A 22,233-nucleotide genomic window follows, 5' to 3' on the forward strand; every position below is an offset into this window, starting at 1 on the left:
CAGAGATCTCTGTTGATCAAAGAAGATCAAAATGTTGGCAGAGGCAACCCCACCTGGTCTACACTGCATGTTCGTCCTAAGTGTTCCCACAGCCGATTCTTGCAGCTCTCCCATGCCAAGTCAGGAAGGAGCCGCCCCCTGGCCAAGGAGGAAGGTGTGGAACTGGTCCCCGCAGAGTTCTTCCCCCCTCCGGCCAAGCCATCCGGAGCTGTGCTGAGCCAGTCTCAGTTTGAGTCATTTCCTCCAAGACAATCAGGACGACAGTAAGTTTCCCAGTGGCTTGGCCAGTCTCACCTGGAAGTGGCTCCCAATAGCTCTTACAGGTGACCCAGGCCTCTGATCTGAATGAATGTGTAAAAGGGAGAAATCGAGTCAAGATATAAATCCAGTCTGAGCAGAAGGGCCCTTTGTTGCACAGTTATCAAGTGACATTTGGCGGTGGGTGTAAGCGTCAGTTACAATATTGAGGCTTGTTTTCTGGTTGTCACTTGGTTCCCTGGAGGAATATAAAGCAGGATGATGAGTTTCACTTTCCATTTCTAGTCAGTTTCATTTTCCACTTCTCCTCCTTGGACTCAAGGTGGTCTGTCTCCCTGCAGGGTCAAGGGTGGGGGTGGGTAGGAGGGGGATGTTTAGATCCAAACTGATTTTACTAGAATCATGGAAACATTTATAGCTGTTCTTAAGGATGGTTTTACCAAATGTCCCTTAAAATTAAATGGGGTGATCTGAAAGGTAGGGACTGTGTGTTTATGCTGCACCTGACACAAAGGGATCCCTGATCCTGTGTAAGGCCAGGACATGCTACTGTAATACAAGTAAACGTGATTAACGAGAATACTGCCTGCCTTTATGGAGTGCTTTTCCTCAGTAGCTATCAATGTGCTTTATGAAGATGGGCAGTGTCCTTATCCGGGGTTTACAGATGGAGAAACTGACGCATGGGGAGGTGAAGCGACTTGCCAAAGGTCACCCAGTAGACTCGTGGCAAAGCCAGGATTGGAACCTGATCGCCAGCCTCCTGCTTTATTCACTAGGCCATGCAGCCTCAATTAAATAATAAATCAACCCGACACTTTCCCTTTAACTTTCTCTCCCCTCCAACACTGCCACTAAGAGACTTTTCTTGACCCTTTGTTATCGCTCCATCCTTCCCCGCTGCCTTTTTAATCCTCTCTCCTTTTCTCTCTGCTGGTTGAGAAAGGATGATTTTGTGATTAAATCACTGAACGAGGAGTCAGGACTCCTGGCTTCTAATCCCTGCTTTGCTGCTAACTTGCTGTGTTACCGAGGGCAAGCCACTTCCCCTCTCTGTGCTGCCCCATCTGTAAAATCCTAACCTGCTGCATGAGGACAGCTGGATGATTAGAGTCTATAAAAGTCTTTCAGATCCTTGGATGATTTATTGAAGTGCAAAGCGTTCTTTCTACCGCCCCCTCGTGGCTGCTGTGGCTTCCTACAGATAAATACGCCATAGCTTCCTAAAGACAGTACAGTAGTGGATTAATTTAAGAACATAAGAACGGCCACACTGGGTCAGACCAAGGGTCCATCTAGCCCCGTCTCCCGTCTTCCGACAGTGGCCAGTGCCAGGCGCCCCAGAGGGAATGAACAGACCAGGGAATCATCAAGTGATCCATCCCCTGTCGCCCATTCCCCGCTTCTGGCAAACAAATTTAGTCCCAGACGGCCTGAAGTTCTCGGTGGCGATGGCATATTGGGTATGTGAACTTTGAGTTGTCACTGTCCCACTCTTAGAGCTCATGGAAAAACGGGTAAAAAATTCTGGGGCAAGTTTCGATATGTTGACATGGTCCTTTTGCAGAGTTTGAGAGTGACCGATCGTTTGTCTCCCTCCAAGACCATTCTCATTTCTTTTTTTCCATCTTTTCTTGGTCTTTTTCCACACACACACACACACACTCCCCTCACTCCCCTTTTAAGTTTAGAAGAAAAAAAATGATTGTCAAAGAATGAATAAGAAAAAAAGAAAAACAAGGGATGGAAAAAGAACAGGAGGACTTGTGGCACCTTAGAGACTAACAAATTTATTAGAGCATAAGCTTTTGTGAGCTATCGCTCATTTCATCAGATGCATGCAGTGGAAAATACAGTGGGGAGATTTTATATACACAGAGAACATGAAACAATGGGCGTTACCATACAGACTGTAACAAGAATGACCAGGAAAGGTGAGCTATTACCAGCAGGAGAGCGGGGCCCGGGGGGTGGGGGGGGGACACAGACCTTTTGTAGTGATAATCAAGGCGGGCCATTTCCAGCACTTTACAAGAACAGCAGAAGGGGAAATAAACAAGGGGAAATAGTTTTACTTTGTGTAATGACACATCCGCTCCCAGTCTTTATTCAAGCCTAAATTAATTGTATCCAGTTACCTTTGTTTTTTTTTAAAAATCACAAGATGTTTTGTGAATGGACAATTTTTCATGGTTTGTTTAAAAGACCCCCCCCAAAAAAACCCACAAAAACTATTGATTTTTTTAATTAAAACCAGCTCTACCCTTTATATTCCTCCAGCCACTTAACTCACTCTCTGTCTCATCTGTTTGTGTCAATCACCCATTACGTCTCACTCTTGGTTTCCTGACTCTTTCCCTTTTCCTTTACCCCAAACTGCCCCTCTAAAAATATACAAAACCCCTAAAACTAAGTGTTTGTGATTTCACTAAAACAAATCTAGAGCGAGAGAGGGAGATGGGGCTAACATGTCAGCAGCCCACCACCCTCTTGATTCCTTTGGGCCTGTGCTTATGATATACTGAGCATCCTCTATTCCACTGATTCCTATGAGCCTACAGGGCACTCAGCACCATGCATGATCAGGCCCTTTGCTTGTATGTTGTATTCTCACACACACACCCTTTGTCTGTTTATACCGTGAGCTCTTTGAGGTAGGGGCTGTCTCTTTCCCCAGCTTAGTTTGATGGGGCCCCTGTCTGCCTTATCCAGCTTTTCGGAGTGACACCCATTAGTGTGGTATCCTGGTACGCAGATACCACCTGTAAGAATGCGACTAGAGCAAGAGAGACTAGAATGGCTGGGGCCTTTGGGGCATTACTGCTATAAAGGAATCACCATCAGGCCCAGCTCTAATCGCAATGGAAGAACCGGGCCTTCTGAGGACATTAAAACCCAGTCTGGATGATGGGCCCAAACTCAAACCAGAGCCCAAACTCCCTGGGCGCCCTGATCAGTTTAAAATACCCTCTCTCTCCCCCTGCCCTCTTGACAACCAATTCCTCAAGCTGCTTCTGAGCCCCCAGCTCCCGCCCTAGGTCTGGAGCAGCGAGACACTCTGAGAAAGGCTATTTCCAGCCCAGCCTACAGCAGGGAATGCCACAGACTGTGCGAACAGCCTGCTTGTGGGACAATCCCGGTCTGATTTTGCAGGCCCCGGAGGCTCGGAGCAAGGATGAGCCCAAGCCACAGAGCTAGGAGGTGAGGTTCTGGTCTGATTTTCCTGCTAGTCCTGAAAGGCACCCCCATGCCTCTCCCGTCGCTCGCCGCAAGTGGGCAGCTCTCAGCGAAGGGGGCCGATGAGGAGCTGTCCCTGGCTTGTGTGGCACCAAAGAGGACACTAGATGGAGCTGGTTCCCCAAGCAACACACAAAAGTCAGACAGAGGGATGCAGTCCCACTGGCCCCGAACCTGCCAGGTCCTGCCCATCCTCCAGGGATTCCCCACGATCCACAGGCACAAAACTTGCCAGAAGGCAGGATCCCAAGAAAGGCAGATGAGTGTCGGGAATTCCTGCTGGCATCCTATCTGCTCTGGCCCACGGGGACTTGCTCATGGGCGTCTGGCAGCTGGGTCGCTGGTGGGAGAGTTACTGAGCTGAGAGATCCCTTTCCACCGCAGGGACAGAGAAACAAACGGCGCAGCAGCTGCTGGGACAGAGGGACACAGGGGAAAATCTTGGGCCAGATCCTCAGCTGGTGAAATCACCGTGGCTCCACTGAAGTCAATGGGGCTGGATCCCAGCTGGTATAAATCAGCCATAGCGCCAATGAAGTCCTAGGGTATGTCTACACTACGGAATAAGGTCAAATTTATAGAAGTCGGTTTTTTAGAAATCGGTTTTATATATTCGAGTGTGTGTGTCCCCACAGAAAATGCTCTAAGTGCATTAAGTGCATTAACTCGGCGGAGCGCTTCCACAGTACTGAGGCTAGAGTCGACTTCCGGAGCGTTGCACTGTGGGTAGCTATCCCACAGTTCCCGCAGTCTCCTCTGCCCACTGGAATTCTGGGTTGAGATCCCAACGCCTGATGGGGCTAAAACATTGTCGCGGGTGGTTCTGGGTACATATCGTCAGGCCCCCGTTCCCTCCCTCCCTCCGTGAAAGCAAGGGCAGACAATCGCTTCACGCCTTTTTTCCTGAGTTACCTGTGCAGACGACATACCACGGCAAGCATGGAGCCCGCTCAGGTAACCGTCACCGTATGTCTCCTGGGTGCTGGCAGACCTGGTACTGCATTGCTACACAGCAGCATCAACCCATTGCCTTCTGGCAGCAGACGGTACAGTACGACTGGTAGCCGTCATCGTCGTGTCCGAGGTGCTCCTGGCCACGTCGGCTGGGAGCGCCTGGGCAGACATGGGTGCAGGGACTAAATTTGGAGTGACTTGACCAGGTCATTCTCTTTAGTCCTGCAGTCAGTCCTATTGAACCGTCTTATGGTGAGCAGGCAGGCAATACGGATTGCTAGCAGTCCTCTTGTACCATCTTCTGCCGAGCAGCCATGAGATGTGGATGGCTTGCAGTCCTTCTGCACTGTCTGCTGCCAGCCAAAGATGTAAAAGATAGATGGAGTGGATCAAAACAAGAAATAGACCAGATTTGTTTTGTACTCATTTCCTTCCCCCTCTCCCCCGTCTAGGGGACTCATTCCTCTAGGTCACACTGCAGTCACTCACAGAGAAGGTGCAGCGAGATAAATCTAGCCATGTATCAATCAGAGGCCAGACTAACCTCCTTGTTCCAATAAGGACAATAACTTAGGTGCACCATTTCTTATTGGAACCCTCCGTGAAGTCTTGCCTGAAATACTCCTTGATGTAAAGCCACCCCCTTTGTTGATTTTAGCTCCCTGAAGCCAACCCTGTAAGCCGTGTCGTCAGTCACCCCTTCCTCCATCAGAGCAATGGCAGACAATCGTTCCGTGCCTTTTTTCTGTACGGACGCCATACCAAGGCAAGCATGGAGGCCGCTCAGCTCACTTTGGCAATTAGGAGCACATTAAACACCACACGCATTATCCAGCAGTATATGCAGCACCAGAACCTGGCAAAGCGATACCGGGTGAGGAGGCGACGTCAGCGCAGTCACGTGAGTGATCAGGACATGGACACAGATTTCTCTGAAAGCATGGGCCCTGCCAATGCATGCATCATGGTGCTAATGGGGCAGGTTCATGCTGTGGAACGCCGATTCTGGGCTCGGGAAACAAGCACAGACATGTAGGACCGCATAGTGTTGCAGGTCTGGGACGATTCCCAGTGGCTGCGAAACTTTCGCATGCATAAGGGCACTTTCATAGAACTTTGTGACTTGCTTTCCCCTGCCCTGAAGCGCATGAATACCAAGATGAGAGCAGCCCTCACAGTTGAGAAGCGAGTGGCGATAGCCCTGTGGAAGCTTGCAACGCCAGACAGCTACCGGTCAGTTGGGAATCAATTTGGAGTGGGCAAATCTACTGTGGGGGCTGCTGTGATGCAAGTAGCCCACGCAATCAAAGATCTGCTGATATCAAGGGTAGTGACCCTGGGAAATGTGCAGGTCATAGTGGATGGCTTTGCTGCAATGGGATTCCCTAACTGTGGTGGGGCTATAGACGGAACCCATATCCCTATCTTGGCACCAGAGCACCAAGCCGGCGAGTACATAAACCGCAAGGGGTACTTTTCAATAGTGCTGCAAGCTCTGGTGGATCACAAGGGACGTTTCACCAACATCAACGTGGGATGGCCGGGAAAGGTGCATGACGCTCGCATCTTCAGGAACTCTGGTCTGTTTCAACAGCTGCAGGAAGGGACTTTATTCCCAGACCAGAAAATAACTGTTGGGGATGTTGAAATGCCTATATGTATCCTTGGGGACCCAGCCTACCCCTTAATGCCATGGCTCATGAAGCCGTACACAGGCAGCCTGGACAGTAGTCAGGAGCTGTTCAACTACAGGCTGAGCAAGTGCAGAATGGTGGTAGAATGTGCATTTGGACGTTTAAAGGCGCGCTGGCGCAGTTTACTGACTCGCTTAGACCTCAGCGAAATCAATATTCCCACTGTTCTTACTGCTTGCTGTGTGCTCCACAATATCTGTGAGAGTAAGGGGGAGACGTTTATGGTGGGGTGGGAGGTTGAGGCAAATCGCCTGGCTGCTGGTTACGTGCAGCGAGACACCAGGGCGGTTAGAAGAGCACAGGAGGGCGCGGTACGCATCAGAGGAGCTTTGAAAACCAGTTTCATGACTGGCCACGCTACGGTGTGGAAGTTCTGTTTGTTTCTCCTTGATGAAACCCCCCGCCCCTTGGTTCACTCTACTTCCCTGTAAGCTAACCACCTTCCCCCTCCTCCCTTTGATCACCGCTTGCAGAGGCAATAAAGTCATTGTTGCTTCACATTCATGCATTCTTTAAAAGTTTACAACTTTAAAATTTATTGAATGCCAGCCTTCTTTTTTTTGGGCAATCCTCTGTTGTGGAGTGGCTGGTTGGCCGGAGGCCCCCCCCACCGCGTTCTTGGGCGTCTGGGTGTGGAGGCTATGGAACTTGGGGAGGAGGGCGGTTGGTTACAGAGGGGCAGCAGTGGCAGTCTGTCCTCCAGCTGCCTTTGCTGCAGCTCAACCATACACTGGAGCATACTGGTTTGATCCTCCAGCAGCCTCAGCATTGAATCATGCCTCCTCTCATCACGCTGCTGCCACATTTGAGCTTCAGCCCTGTCTTCAGCCTGCCACTTACTCTCTTCAGCCCGCCACCTCTCCTCCCGGTCATTTTGTGCTTTCCTGCACTCTGACATTATTTGCCTCCACGCATTCGTCTGTGCTCTGTCAGTGTGGGAGGACAGCATGAGCTTGGAGAACATTTCATCACGAGTGCGTTTTTTTTTCTTTCTAATCTTCACTAGCCTCTGGGAAGGAGAAGATCCTGTGATCATTGAAACACATGCAGCTGGTGGAGAAAAAAAAAGGGACAGCGGTATTTAAAAAGACACATTTTATAAAACAGTCGCTACACTCTTTCAGGGTAAACCTTGCTGTTAACATTACATACATAGCACATGTGCTTTCATTACAAGGTCGCATTTTGCCTCCCCCCACCACGTGGCTACCCCCTCAACCCTCCCCCTTCCCCGTGGCTAACAGCGGGGAACATTTCAGTTTAGCCACAGGCAAACAGCCCAGCAGGAACGGGCTCCTCTGAGTGTCCCCTGAAGAAAAGCACCCTATTTCAACCAGGTGACCATGAATGATATCTCACTCTCCTGAGGATAACACAAAGAGATAAAGAACGGATGTTGTTTGAAAGCCAGCAAACATACACTGCAATGCTTTGTTGTACAATGATTCCCGAGTATGTGTTACTGGCCTGGAGTGGTAAAGTGTCCTACCATGGAGGATGCAATAAGGCTGCCCTCCCCAGAAACCTTTTGCAAAGGCTTTGGGAGTACATCCAGGAGAGCCGCGAATGCCAGGGCAAAGTAATCCTTTCACATGCTTGCTTTTAAACCATGTATAGTATTTTAAAAGGTACACTCACTGGAGGTCCCTTCTCCACCTGCCGGGTCCAGGAAGCAGCCTTGGGTGGGTTCGGGGGGTACTGGCTCCAGGTCCAGGGTGAGAAACAGTTCCTGGCTGTCGGGAAAACCGGTTTCTCTGCTTGCTTGCTGTGAGCTATCTACAACCTCATCATCATCATCATCTTCTTCGTCCCCAAAACCTGCTTCCGTGTTGCCTCCATCTCCATTGAAGGATCAAACAACACGGCTGGGGTAGTGGTGGCTGAACCCCCTAAAATGGCATGCAGCTCATCATAGAAGCGGCATGTTTGGGGGTCTGACCGGAGCGGCCGTTTGCCTCTCTGGTTTTCTGGTAGGCTTGCCTCAGCTCCTTAAGTTTCACTCGGCACTGCTTCGGGTCCCTGTTATGGCCTCTGTCCTTCATGCCCTGGGAGATTTTGACAAAGGTTTTGGCATTTCGAAAACTGGAACGGAGTTCTGATAGCACGGATTCCTCTCCCCATACAGCGATCAGATCCCGTACCTCCCGATCAGTCCATGCTGGAGCTCTTTTGCGATTCTGGGACTCCATCATGGTCACCTCTGCTGATGAGCTCTGCATGGTCACCTGCAGCTTGCCACGCTGGCCAAACAGGAAATGAGATTCAAAAGTTCGGGGTTCTTTTCCTATCTACCTGGCCAGTGCATCTGAGTTGAGAGTGCTGTCCAGAGCGGTCACAATGGAGCACTCTGGGATATCTCCCGGAGGCCAATACCCTCGAATTGTGTCCACAGTACCCCAAATTCGAGCCGGCAAGGCCGATTTAAGCGCTAATCCACTTGTCAGGGGTGGAGTAAGGAAATCGATTTTAAGAGCCCTTTAAGTCAAAATAAAGGGCTTCATCGTGTGGACGGGTGCAGGTTTACATCGATTTAACGCTGCTAAATTCGACCTAAAGTCCTAGGGTAGACCAGGACATAGAGATCTGCTAGTTTACTTTAGCTGAGGACCTGGCTGCTGCCCCTTCGCACAGGGCTCTGGCAGGGTGGTTCTTGCTTTGACCGTACCAATAATTGACACTAGGGTAAGCGGCGTTACATTCCCGTTTTATAAATTACACGGGTACCTGTGTTCTGTCCTACGGGAATTCAGGCTTGTAGTCAAGGGCCACCGGATCCATCCTGTGCTCCTTTCAAACCTGGATTACGGGACACTCCTTGGCACATGGATTCACTGCTCCATGCCCTTTAAACTCCGGCTTGGCGTTGGAGCTCATGAGAGTGGGGAAGTGGAAGCAACAGTGAAAGCCAGTCTTAGTTCGCGTGTGTGCTGGATAATAGACTTCAGCCCTAACCTGCAACCCCACTGCTGTTCTGGTCCAGGGCTGCTCCTCTCCTGGGCTCTCCCCCGCCCCGGCCACAGCTCAGATGAGGCACGTCTCAACCCGTAGCCCCAGCCGGAGGCAGACAATGCCAGGAGACTGGGAGATGCAGAGACCCAATCCCAAATCCGTTCCTATTGCACACGGAGAAGGCTCTACATACCTTTGCCCTTTGCGCATCATTGTGAAGTGGCCCATTCATCTCCATGAGAGATTGTCCCCTGACTGAGGACACTTCGTGGAGCTGATAATAGTTCCAAGAAGCTTGGACTTCTCTGTCCATCTCAGGGGGTGGATTCACTCCCCCTTCCCCCAGCCATGATTACAGCACCTGTGGGCTTGTGCCATGCACTGAGTTTGCCCGTGCTCGTCTCCTCCCTCTTGTCTCAGCACTGTGTGCTTGGTGCATGCTTTTAGGGTACCTGTTCTCAGCTGCCAGCTACGATCCGAGTGCTCTGTACTGTGCCAGGCAGGGAGCATGCCCATTCCCAGTTCCTCACCCTGGTCTCTGCATTGTAGGTCTGTGGCATGCAACGAGCATGCACCTTCTCAGCTCCCCACCCCCTCTTGGCATTGTGTGCTCGGGCCATGTGATACACACCTGGCTGAGTTCCTCTAGTGGACAGTCACCAGTCTGTTGAAATTGGACCCACCTTGGAGTTCACATGCTTCCAAGCCAGCCGGGTCTGAGCAGCTCCAAACATTGTAACTCTGGGCCTCTACGGCACATTTCTGGGGGGCAGACCACCTGTCTGGCCCCTTTCCTTGACCAGCTGTCCTAGGCCCTGAAACCAGGACTTGAACCTCCCAAGGCCCCCTAGTCACTTCTGCATGATCCTCCCAGCGTCCCTGCTCTGGTTAATAACTTCACCCTTTGGTGACCACATAGCAGGCCAGGTAAGGAACACCAGGTTCCTAAAACCACAGGCACTTTGCCTCTCAGAGCGTACACAGGAGTTACACATCTTTAGGTAAAACATCAAAGGCCCCATGTGCTCTGCCCCCTGAGGGAGAAACTACTCACCCCTTCTGCTGAGGAGTTCTGGCCAAGTGTCAGGTGGGAAGCCAGTCCTGCTTCTATCATTGGCTGATGGTTGGCCCTTGAGAGGCAGTGAAGCAGAAGGGGCCCTTAAATAAAGTTTCAGTCCCCTCTGTCATGTGACATCATTGGTCAGCTTCAGAACCCCAGTCAGGTGGTTTAGCTGGGGGGGTGGGTCCCTACTCCCCACCCTACTCCCCTCCCCCAACCCCAGACCAAACTGGGAAGTCCAGTTCCCTGCACTGACCATTCCCTGTAGCAGACCCATTGTTCTGAGGATGGATCCCTTTGAATAGATTGTGCATTAGTCCCGCCAGGCTGGCATCTGGCATTACAATGAGCTGCCCCATGGCATCTCTAGGTAGTCACAGTTACATATACGGTTGCCACCTGGCCAGTTTTTAACTGGCCTGGCTGGACTTTTTTTTACTGCCTTGCTAGTCAAAAGATGTAACATGCCGGGTGTTTTTTTGCTGTGCACACAGGTGACTACACATGCCGCAGTCTTGTAACTACTGGCCACGCACATCATGACAGCCCCTGGGCCAGAAAACAGAATTCCTGCTCTCCTATGAGAATGTCTGACTTTTTGAAATGTGTTTCCCTTGTACTCCCCCATCTGTTTGTATCCACCTGTTGTCTCTTGTCTTATACTTAGATCGTTCGCGCTCTGCAGCAGGGACCATGTCTTTGTTCTGCATTTGTACAGCACCAAGCGCAGGGAGCACCTGGGCCATGACTCGGGCTCCGGGGTGTTACTGCCATACAGAGAGTAAAAACTGGAATACAAAGTAGGGGAAAGTGCTTCTGATCCCAACTAGATGTATTTATCGATGGGCCCATTGTATAGTCTCACCTTCTGCATAACAAGCCAGAGAATCTCACCCGGTAATTCCTGCATCAAGTCCCTAACTTCCATTTGACCTATAGCATATCGCTAGGCTTGGAGGGATTCGATTTGTATCCGTAAAAGTCACTGTACACGCACACAAACTGATGAATTTTTTCCCCATCAATAATCATTTAAAAGTACAGACAGGCAAAGTAAGCAAAATGCTTCCTAAGAAGTTATTAGGGATTACAGGATATTTACTTTGTATATTTTGATGCTGTTTTAATGGTTACAAAGCTTTAACTTTCTGAATCTCTGCTACAATAATTATTGTTCCCCTCACCCCCGCCATTGTCTGACCCCCTCCACCTTTGGTAATTACCGGCGACTGTGAACATTTAAATTGGCCAGAAAAATGCTTAAACCCCATAATTTCTCACAGCTGTGAAAATGTAACTAGATCAAAATAAAAAAAGGCTTAAAAATAACCATTGGAATCAGCCGTCAAAGCTATAAAAAAACAAAACCTGAATTCTGCCAAGCCTCCATATTGTTTAGAAAGAGCTCCTGGCTTTCTTTAAAGATGGAGAATCCCCCATGTCCCTAGACAAGTTGTTCCAGTGGTTAATTACGCCGTTAAAAACATGCACTTTATTTCTAGTTGGAATTTGTCTAGCTTCACCTTCCAGCCATAGGCTCTCCTTGTGGCTTTTTCTGCTATTCTCTGTAATCTCTTCCCTGGGGAGTTAGCTGTAGACCAGTGGTTCTCAACAAGGGGGTCTGGGCCCCCCCCACAGGGCCAGGAGCAGGTTTCAGGGGGTCTGCCAACCAGAGAGGGGCCGGCCTTAGACTCACTGGGGCAGAAAGGCAAAGCCTGAGCCCCACCAACCGCGGCTGAAGCCTGAGTAATGTGGCTTCGTGGGGCCCCCTGTGGCGTGGGGCCCTGGGCAACTGCCCTGCGTGCTACCCCCTAGTGCCAGGTGTGGCCGTGGAATTTTTACAGCACGTTGGGGGCAGTGGGAGGGTCAGAAAGAGAAAGGTTGAGGACCCCCTCCCCCCGCTATAGACCTCAGTCACATCACCTCTTAACTTTCCCTTGGATCAGCTAAATACGCCAAGCCCCGGTTTCCGTGATCATTTGAAGCTCTTATTTATTCCCATCTCTCCGTTTATTCAATACCTGAAACGGGGGTGGTACCTATTGATTTTGTGATGAGAGAGAACAAAAATCCTACGTCCCTGCTAGATTCTTCCTCTGCCGTTTCCTGGTTGTGCTCCTCGCCTGGAGCCTGTTTGTAAAAAGCCAGGACAAAACGTGGGTGGGTTTTGAATGGAGGGGGACACTGTGCCTCCCTCCTTCCCAGGTGGGTGCGACCTGTTGAGAACACAGGTTCGGCAGTGCCCCCGAGTGCCCAGCAGGTGGCGGAATTGCACTGTGCATCCTGTATCTTGCAGGGCCAATCCTCACCAGGAGAGTTTTAGGGAGAGTTTTAGGGAAGGGAAAGACAGGATGCATCCGATGCAGGGAGCTGTAGCCCACGAAAGCTTCGGCTCAAATAAATGGGTTAGTCTCTAAGGTGCCACACGTCCTCCTGTTCTTTTTGCGAATACAGACTAACACGGCTGCTGCTCTGAAACAGGTAGAGACTGAAGGTCTGCGTGTGATCGGATGGGAATAGAGAGAAGGACTTTAAAGAGGAAAAAAAAAACGGGGAGATCTCTCTGGAAAGAGAAATAAAATGGACCACGAGTGAGTGTCCGAACCGGCCTCCCCCCGGGGCCATTCAGAGTCCACATGACGAAACAAGGACATGAATTAACAGAGAAACACATTCATTATGCCCCCTCCCCTTTTTAAGAGACGGGGGGATGCAAGGATTTCCCCAAGAGTTCCGACTGCAAAACGAACATGCCCTTAGCAAGCCAGGGCATTATAGGAGGAGTATGGCCCATTCAAAGCAGGGCATAAGGAAGACCGTAGTGAAGCCCACTAGCTTTAGTTTATCTGATTTTGGAGGGGAAAATGAAAGTTCAGGTGCCAGATTGGTGGTGGGGAGAGACCAAAGGATCCCCAGTACTGGGAGCGGCAGGACAAGGAGCTTTGCCCTTGAAGGATGCTGCAGGGCTTGCAGCAGGGCCAGGCCGGCCTGGGTGAAAGGACTCCAGGAGCAGATGTTCTCCTGAGAGGAACAAACAGGAGTGAGGGGCAAACCCACAGCGGGGCCCAGAAGTGCAGTGGCCAGGCTGGCAAGGGGCCACCTGCCTGGGCTGCTGCTGTTGGAAACTTGGGCACATTTGGGGGGCGGGAGGGGGGGGTTAGAGGGTAGGGACAAAGCCTCCCAGAGCTTTAACTACTGGCATCCCATGGAGGTGGTTACCCTCACCCACCCCAGCACACACCCTCCCCCAAAACACCCGCCAGACCTAGACATAGTCCTACAGACACCCCCGCAGACCCCTATAGACATATTCACCCCTCACAGACCTACACAGACCCCTACAGACACCCCCACAGACCCCTATAGACCTACACAGACCCCATTGACCTACGCAAACACCCCACAGACCTACACAGACCCCTACAGACACCCTCACAGACCCCTATAGATATACTCACCTCCCACAGACCTACACAGACCCCTACAGACACTCCCACAGACCCCTATAGACATACCCCCCACAGATCTACAGAGACCCCCATTGACCTATGCAGACACCCCACAGACCTACACAGACCCCTACAGACCTACGCAGACGCCCCACAGACCCCTATAGACACCCCCCACTGACCTACAGACCCCTATAGACATACTCAGATCTAGACAAACCCCTACAGTCTACGCTCCCACAGAATTACACAGACCCCTGCAGACACCCCCCCATCTACACAGACCCCCTATAGACATATGTACATCCCACAGACCTCTCTAGACGCTCCCCAGAGTCCTACACAGACAGACCCCCACAGACCTACCCAGATGGCTTTAGACATACTCCCCCGCCCCCCACAGACCTACCCGGAGCCCTAGCCACAAAAACCTCTCCTCGAAAAACACCCCCCCAGATCCGCACACACATGCTCTTCGGGACACCCAAAGGACACCCCCCCCCCCCCGCCACACACACACCCATCTCCATATATCCCTCTGGACCCCCAGGCACTTATACCCCTATAGACACTCTCCCCCTCTAGCCCCAGATCTGGAGCTGTGGCCCAGCAGCTGCCCCCTGCCTCCCTGCAGGGGTTCGGCCGACAGGGCGGCTGGGAGCTTGGATTTTTTTTTTTTTTCACCCACTCTTTGTTGTTGCAAAAAGAAAAGAAGAAGAAAAAAAAAAAAAGAGTCAGTTTTGCCTCCCAGGCAATATGTCTGGAGCCAATCGGCGCGCAGCATCCACCCTGCCCTGCACCCTAATTAAAGGCTTGCAGCAGGCTGGCTGGGCTGGGGAGTTTTGCTTCGTCGCCTCGCAGCAGCCAAGCTCTCAGCGGCTGGCCTGCAGGAGGAATGCTCGCCTGACCCCTTCGGGGAGCGACAGAGACCCGCGCGCGCGCGCCGCGGCGGATCTGGTGCCTGTCCAGCGGCTCTGGCCCGGGGAAGGGAGCGGATCCCACCTGCCCCTGCCTCCTGCCGCACCATGAGTGGCTCCTTTGATAAGAAGATCACCAGCATCCTGACCGACCTCTCCAGCTCCCTGAGCTGCTCCAAGGATTCCCCCACCTTGCCCGAGTCCTCGGTCACTGACCTGGGCTACTACAGCGCCCCCCACAGCCAGCACGACTATTACCCCAGCCAGCCCTACAGCCAGCCCCTCAACCACTACTCCTACCGCCACCAGTTTGGCCTCAACGGGCTCGCGGGGGCTGGGACTTACCCCACCAAGGCTGAGTACCCCTACAGCCCCTCCTACAGACAGTATGGGCATTTCAGGGAGCAGCAGCTGCCGGCCCAGGAAGCAGGTAAGGAGCCCCCCCGACCCTAGTGATCCAGGGGCATGGGGGTGGGGTGGGTGGGTGTCTGGAGATGGGGGGGTGGTATGGAAAGGAGTCACTTCTTGGAGTCAGCAACAGCTCTTCCTTCCCCCCCCCCCCCCCCGCCGCCCCTCCGCCTGTGTATTCGAATGAGAGGAGAGTTGTCAATATCACACACACACACACACACAGGAGACTGCCTCTTGAATCACACAAAAGTGGGGTGGTGAGAGGGAGGGAGTTGCTGAAGGTGGGGGGCTTGTTTGCTAGATCCAGGTTCGGACGCACAACTTTCTGAACTCCGGCTCCGATTTAAAAGATTACTTTTCCCAGCCACCCACACACTCTCCCTCCTTTTGTCTCTGGCAAATTCCTGACCTTTATTTTCTGTGCCACCAGTCAGGGTGGCTATTTACCCTTCCCAATCTCCACCCCCCACAGCTATCTCCCACTCACCTTTGCCCCTGAAATCTTAAGAAACTTCAGGACAACTCAGGTTAGTTGATGGAAAAGGAGAACCATTGGGGGGGGGGGAGTGCGGGGGGGATAGGTTGTCTCTCTTTCCAGCCCAGGCTGCTGGGGTAGAGAGAATGACCCATGCCATGACTGGACAGGAAGATGATGGTTAGGTAGCAGCTCTGGGGGAGGGGAATATGGGTGGGAAAGTGTTTTATTTGTGAATAATCTTGTGGTTTTTAAAGCGAGTCTGAGGTGCTGGGGGATGATAGGAAAGTAGGAAGATCAGAGAAGCCTAGAGTCTGCTGCCCTAAAAGAAAGGGACGTGGGGAAAGGGAGAAATCGATCCTGCCCTGATTTCCACTTACTGAACAATTCTACCCCCACCCCTCAAAAATAAAGCTTGGGAAACATCCAAGCAGCTGGGACCTGAGGCTGCTTTAGAGACAGGCTTGTCACAACCCACCCCATGGGCTGGGAGAGGAAGAGAGGGGCCAACTCTGAGAACCAGTTGGTTTCCAGCAGATCAGAACCAGGTGGGGAGCCCCTGGGCAGAGAAACAGGCAGGCTGGGGTGAGCTGGGAGTTTGGGGAGCTAGTGAAATGGAGCCACAGGAAGAGATGGCCAGGGACAGGAGAGGGAAAAGGCAAGACAGAATGTACCAAAAGAAGAGAGAGGGAGAGAGAAAGGAAGAGAAAAACCCACCAAAGAGAGAGACAGAAAAAACCACAAAGGGGGAGGGCGAGAAATGAAAGACCTTGTGTGCTAAAGAACAACTCCCCAAATACTCCTTTCTTGCTGTGCTTCTGAAAGCTTTTACCTGGAGTCTGTACAGCGATTTCTCCAAGTAATCAGCCCTTAACTCCTCTACAATTGTTCTCACTCGCCATACATACAGTTCAGGTTCCTGGGTCACTTCTCATGCCACAGCCTTGAGGTTCTGCATCTGGGAGGTGAGGTTTTCTAGACGGAGGCTTAAATCTAGGGTGACCAAACAGCAAAGATGAAAAATCGGGACAGGGGATGGGGGTAATAGGAGCCTATATAAGAAAAAAATCCCCAAAATCGGAACTGTCCTTATAAAATTGGGACAGCTGGTCACCCTTAAATCCCACCCCACCCTCCTTGTCTCTTCCCAGCAGGGATAAGGGTCGGAAACCACCTCCAAAGACTGGGGTTGTTTTTTACAATATTCTGGGTGGGGGCAAGTCAGCTGCTGAGATTCCGACATGTTCCCTTTTCACTTCCAGTCTCGGTGAAGGAAGAACCAGAACCGGAGGTGAGGATGGTCAACGGGAAACCCAAAAAGATCCGAAAGCCCAGAACCATTTACTCCAGCTACCAGCTGGCGGCTCTGCAGAGGAGGTTCCAAAAGGCTCAGTACCTGGCTCTGCCTGAGAGAGCCGAGCTGGCTGCTCAGTTGGGGCTGACTCAGACACAGGTAACTTCAAAAAGAATTAAAAAAAACTTTTCCCCTCTGCGTGGGGGGGAGCAAGAGAGAGTGCACTTGTTGCCAACTCTGTACAGCCCTTGGGTTTAGTGGGCTTAGATTAAAGCACTTACGCAATCAGACAGGGACCCATTGTGGAGGAGCCGGCTTTCTGAGACAGTGGGAACAAAAAGGTGGGTTTTCTCTAGGTATTTGGATACATTTCCTACCGCTGTGCTCAACCATGTGGGCGAAGAGAGGCCCAACCCTCTTTGCGCTCACCTGTGTCAATGCATTGATTCCTGACTTACCCCAGCCATCCCAGTCGGGCCCAGATAAATGAAAATGGATTGGCTTTGTTTTCCCCCCCGATGGGGGAGATTTTTCCCCCTCCCCAAAGATGATCAGTGCTTAAAGGTTCAGGGCCCAATCTATAGCTCACTGATTCGGATCAAGTGCAGAGAACCAATTTCAATTCGGCGTTCCTTCCCCTTCTCGTCGACTCACTGGATTCCCGGCACAGTTTGGCGAAGTGGGCCGAAGAGTCTAGCTCAGTGGTTCTCAACCTTCTTTCGTTTGCGGACCCCTACAAAATTTCAAGCGGAGGTGCGGCCCCACTTTGGAAATCTTAGACGTAGTCGGAGGACCCCCCAGGGCTCATAGCGACAACCTGTCGTGGACCCCCTAGACATCTGCGGGCGACAGGTTGAGAACCACTGGTCTAGAAAACCAGGAAGAAGAATCCCTTCCTCTCTTTGGGCAGTGACGGATCTTTGGGTCCTGTCTGGATTTTTTTTTTCTTTTTTTTTTTTTAACGTCTCTTCAGAATTCAACCATTAATTTATACCAGAGCAGCCCTTGGGCTGGAATGGGTAGGACCATATCTGTGGATGCTAACACCACTTGGGTAAGTGAGGTTTTAGTTAGGGGTAATCTAGTGTAGACCCTGGAGTCAGGGGTTCCAGAACTCATTTCTTTGTGTGCGTGTTGCACTTGTGAATATGCTCAAGCTCTTGCAGGTGAGGGTTTTTTTTTTTTTTAAAGAGTCTTTTAATACATTAGGCCCAGAACCTCAAAGGTATTTAGGGTCCTCAGTTCCATTGATAGAACGTTTAAGCCTGAAATAGTGGAATCCAAAAGAGATTATACCCAACCCCTCTATCCTTACTTCACCATCACATTAGACTGCTACAGTATCTGTGGGCGGGGGGGGGGGGGGGCGTTGTGACCACGAGTGGCTGCTCTTTGTAAAGGGAAAGATTAATAGAAAGGAGTCTGAACAGCTTCCTCCCACCTCCAGATCGGAGATGAGTGAATCCCCCTCATCCCTCACCCGAAAATTGGAACACCTCCAAACTCTGAGGAGGGTCACATCCAGCCCCACCCATAACAAGGGGCAATCTGCTTCTGCTGTTCCTTACAGGCCGGGCTTCTGCGGATGTCAACAGGAGCATCGCTGGAGTTAGGAATGCAGGGCTGGTCATAGATGGTGACAACAGGCTCACTTTTAATTGCCCAGATCTAAATAAAGTTCCAGGTCAGCGTGTTTCCGTGGGCTGTTAGCCCAAGAGCAGATGTTCTGTGCCATAAGGGCCTTACACCCTCTGAGTGATTGCGACATGATAGGGAGCTGTTTCTTTTTGATTCCCTTCTTTAAAAGGGGTTTGATTTGTTAGGGGTTTTTTGTTGTTGTTGTCGGTTTGTTTATTTTAATGTGGTTGGGGATTCTGCACTGCAAGCTGCTTTTTGTCTCTGGAAACAAAGGAAACTCCAGAAAAGCTTTAACGAGGCACACACGAGCCCCTGACGGGAGCTGGACTTGGAAAGCGGTGCTTTTCAGGGACGCTAAAATACTAGCTTGGGTTTGCACTCTAGTTTATTCCCTTGGGTTAGCAGGGTGGATTTATGATTTCTGTGCTTTTCTAAGGGGTGTGTATCATGCATGAAAGATCCCCTTAAATTGAAGCTGCATGCCCCATGTATGGCATAAGGCGTGGATACTCCCTGTACAGCATAAATGCTACAGTCGTGCTAACCCCCAGTGTTCAGAAACCACGAGCCAGGCCTCCCCCCAAAATCACAAGATCCTCTTAAAACTCATGAGTTTTCTCATAAGCATTATTTTGGGGGGGTCTGAGCCTGTCGTGAACAGTCAGGTCATGTTGTCAGGCTTTTCTCTGCCGTCTTGAGGGCTAGAAACTTTCTTTTTAAATGAGAGCGGAGGTGCTCACCTAATCACAGGATGCGAGGAGCTGGGGCTTTACGGAAACATCAGATATTGTGAAATTTGGCAACACTGACTCTATGCTCCTTTGGCTCTTTGTTGGCTGTTCTATCTTCTCCTTCCTGGTTCTCCCTGTCACATTGGATACATCTGCCTTTCCCGTCTCACCCGCCTTCTTCCTCACCACCCTTCAATTTCTCTCTTTGTCTCCTCCTCTCCCCGGCGGCTCGTTAAGTGGAACAGGAACCCGCTCAAGTATTTGAAATGAACCCCATCAGGTTTGCCCTAGTCCCGGTTTCATCACTGTCCTGCCCGGCCTGGTGACTTTTGTAGCAACAGGGCCACTTATAAATGTCCAAAGGAACTCGTCATTAGCTGTCAAAGCAACAACCTGTTTTGGGGACAAACCCCTCCCTGCACCTTAGGCTAAACAGAGAAGCAAATCTGCCCACGCTGTGACATTTCTGTTCACGCGCCACTCCATTTGTCCCCCGTCCCCTCTGCCTCCCTTCGGTGGTGTATTGACCATGTACGTAAAAGGGACCCAGAAAGTCACACTTCCCTCCCTTCCTTCCTTCTCTAGGTGAAAATCTGGTTCCAGAACCGGAGATCCAAGTTCAAGAAGCTCTACAAAAACGGGGAAGTACCCTTGGAACACAGCCCCAATAACAGCGACTCCATGGCCTGCAATTCTCCGCCTTCTCCTGCCCTCTGGGACAGTAACTCTCACAGCAACCCCTCCAGCAGGAACCAGCTCCCCCAGCAGCTCCCCTACAGCTCTTCCCCAAGCTACATGGAGGAGCAGCACAACCCCTGGTACCATCACCAGAACCTCAGTGGACCTCACTTACCGCATCAAGCTTTGCCCACTAACACCATGCATCATACACCCCCCGGGCCGCCTCCCAATCCGGGGGCCGTGTACTAACCTCCAGCCTCCTTGGACCAGGGGAGCAAGAGAGGAAATTGTCACCGTCGCGGCCAGACCCTTTTTAAAACGTGGGTTTGTTTCCAGGACAAAGGCAGACACACGCAAACATCCCAGGCCGTCTCAGGACCCGCAGAGCTGCAAAGGGTTAAAACGATCAGAGGACGATCCACAAGCCAGGCAGGAGTGGTGGCGGGCAGGCAAGGGTGGGGCAGGGTTGGGGAAGAGGTTTTGGATTTTTATTTTTTGGAAAAGATTCAGAATTGCCAATTCCTTTTCACCCCACCCCTACTTTCTACGGGGTCCCCGGCCCCCCTGCAACACCATCCCACCCACCACCACCAGGCACAGTGAATGGGAAGATTCTTCCACCTGGAGATCTGTGCCAGAGACTCACCTCTCATCTGGACAGAGGCCAAGAGACACCGCACGTCTCCAAGCGTTCGAAAACAGCACGACTGGTTTTTTTACCTTCCCGGGTGAGCTGTTTGTGGGGTGTCTCCTTGAGGACTCTGGAAGAACATCTCAGCTGGCGGGACTTCAAAAAACCATTTGGCTTCATCCACATCAGGGTAGGATTTTTCATCACGCCCAGATGATAGAGGAGGGAAAGTAATTGTCTCTGCGTCTTCCCTCTCATCCACCCTTGCAAGGGTCAGACTGGAGATGAAAGCACCATTTAAGCTAAAAAGAAAAATGCAATAAGAGGTACCACAGTTTGTAGTCTTTTAAAAAAAATTCTATATATTCTAAATAAATAAAGTCAATTTTTAGATATGTCTATTGTACAGAACTGGACACTATAGAAACATTTAATAACATTATTGAAGGGACCATGGTTAGAGAGGACCAAAAGCCCAGCCGTGGGGAAGGGCTAAATTCTGATCTCATTTACACCAGTGTAAATCTTGCTCTAAACCAATGTTACTCCAGATTTACAGAGAAGAATTTTGGCTGGTGCAAACTGGAGTGCCAAAATCTCCGTACTGGATGAGGGCCAGATTCTGATCTCAGTAACACCAGTGTAAATCCAGAGTTACTGCAAGATTAGAGAAGTTTGCCCTTCCGGGCCAGATTCCCTACTGGCGTAAATCAGTGTGACTTCCATTGAGATCAATGCAGATTTACGCCAGTTGAGAATCTGACCTTCTGTTAGGAGTCTCAGAAAATACATAGAGGGGTTGTTTTAAAAAAATGCAAAAAATTATTTAAAGTGTTTCAGGAACGATTTAAGTTATTTTGAACAGGGAAATGAGCCTGTTAATGGTTTAAGTTTTCTCCGCACGTCAGTTAAGCTCCTGTCAAAGTAGAATGTCTATTTTTTTGACAAAACAACAACCAAAAAAGGGGGGAAAAAAAATCTCGGATATTTTTAAAAAAAATAATTGTATTTTTTTTTAAAAGCTGCCGTTTTAAGAAGCGTTCTCGTGTGTTCCTATTTATGTTGCCTTGTATAAATAAGGGCAGATGAGGGGAAAAGAACATGTACAGAAGGTTCATTTGTATAAAGTTGACCAAAACAAGAGTTTTCGTTGGGGTGGGGGGAGAAGAGAGCTCCCTCTAAAGTCAGGGCTTTGTTCCAACGGCCTTTCTGCTTTGTTAGTGGACAAAACTGTATATATCATGTTAATAAAAATACTTTGAATTTAAGATGGTCCAATTTGGTTTTTTAATCTCTGTGAAAAGGAGATTGAAAAAAATAAAGTTCTGGCCTCTAGAAAGAGTTCTCAGAGCTGTGAAGTGTAGGTTTGGATAATACCCTCCTTAGGGGATCCGTAATATAATTTGGTTTGGAAGAAGATGAGGTCGGGAGTCCAATCCACGTGCTGCTGAAAGTCTATCACCAGTTATTAAGCTCAATACAGGAGGAACTGAGTAAACATCTTCGGCCCATGTTACACAGGAGATCAGACCAGACGATTTAATGGTCCCCTTCTGGCTTTTAAAACTCTGTAAATCTATTGAATTTGGCCCTGATCCTCCAAACACATAAGTAAGTGCTTAACTTTACGCATGTGCCTGGTCCCCGATTGACTTTAATGAGCTTCTCCTGTGTTTAAAATGAAACATGTATGCCGGATCGGGGCCTTTAACAAAGTTGGAGCAACTCCTAAATGAACAAAAGCTGATTTCCCCCCTCTGCCCCTCTCCTGGAGAAGGTGACCTCTTCAGGGCACAGATGCAGTCAGTCAAAGTCAGCAAGAGTGGGGAAGTGTTCAGGAGTGAATGGTCATTG

General features: G+C 50.4%; 1 protein-coding gene across 1 annotated transcript; it reads left to right on the forward strand.

Moving 5' to 3' along the window:
• Window positions 1-14,626: 14,626 nt before the first annotated feature.
• Window positions 14,627-20,003, forward strand: DLX3 (distal-less homeobox 3). The gene is made up of 3 exons (XM_073326090.2): window positions 14,627-14,948; window positions 16,667-16,857; window positions 19,653-20,003. Exons 1-3 carry the CDS (start codon window positions 14,627-14,629, stop codon window positions 19,995-19,997), a joined length of 858 nt encoding a protein of 285 aa, XP_073182191.1. The 3' UTR covers window positions 19,998-20,003.
• The last annotated feature ends 2,230 nt before the right edge of the window (window positions 20,004-22,233 follow it).

Source organism: Lepidochelys kempii, chromosome 27 (assembly GCF_965140285.1).
Source record: "Lepidochelys kempii isolate rLepKem1 chromosome 27, rLepKem1.hap1, whole genome shotgun sequence".
In the NCBI taxonomy this organism is placed as follows: Eukaryota; Metazoa; Chordata; order Testudines; family Cheloniidae; genus Lepidochelys; species Lepidochelys kempii.

Excerpts from the sequence above, each read along its gene's own strand:
- DLX3 (XM_073326090.2), top strand. The coding sequence starts at position 14,627 with ATGAGTGGCTCCTTTGATAAGAAGATCACCAGCATCCTGACCGACCTC. Across the intron at positions 14,949-16,666 it reads GCTGCCGGCCCAGGAAGCAG|TCTCGGTGAAGGAAGAACCA; the intron begins GTAAGGAGCCCC and ends TTTCACTTCCAG. Across the intron at positions 16,858-19,652 it reads TGGGGCTGACTCAGACACAG|GTGAAAATCTGGTTCCAGAA; the intron begins GTAACTTCAAAA and ends TTCCTTCTCTAG.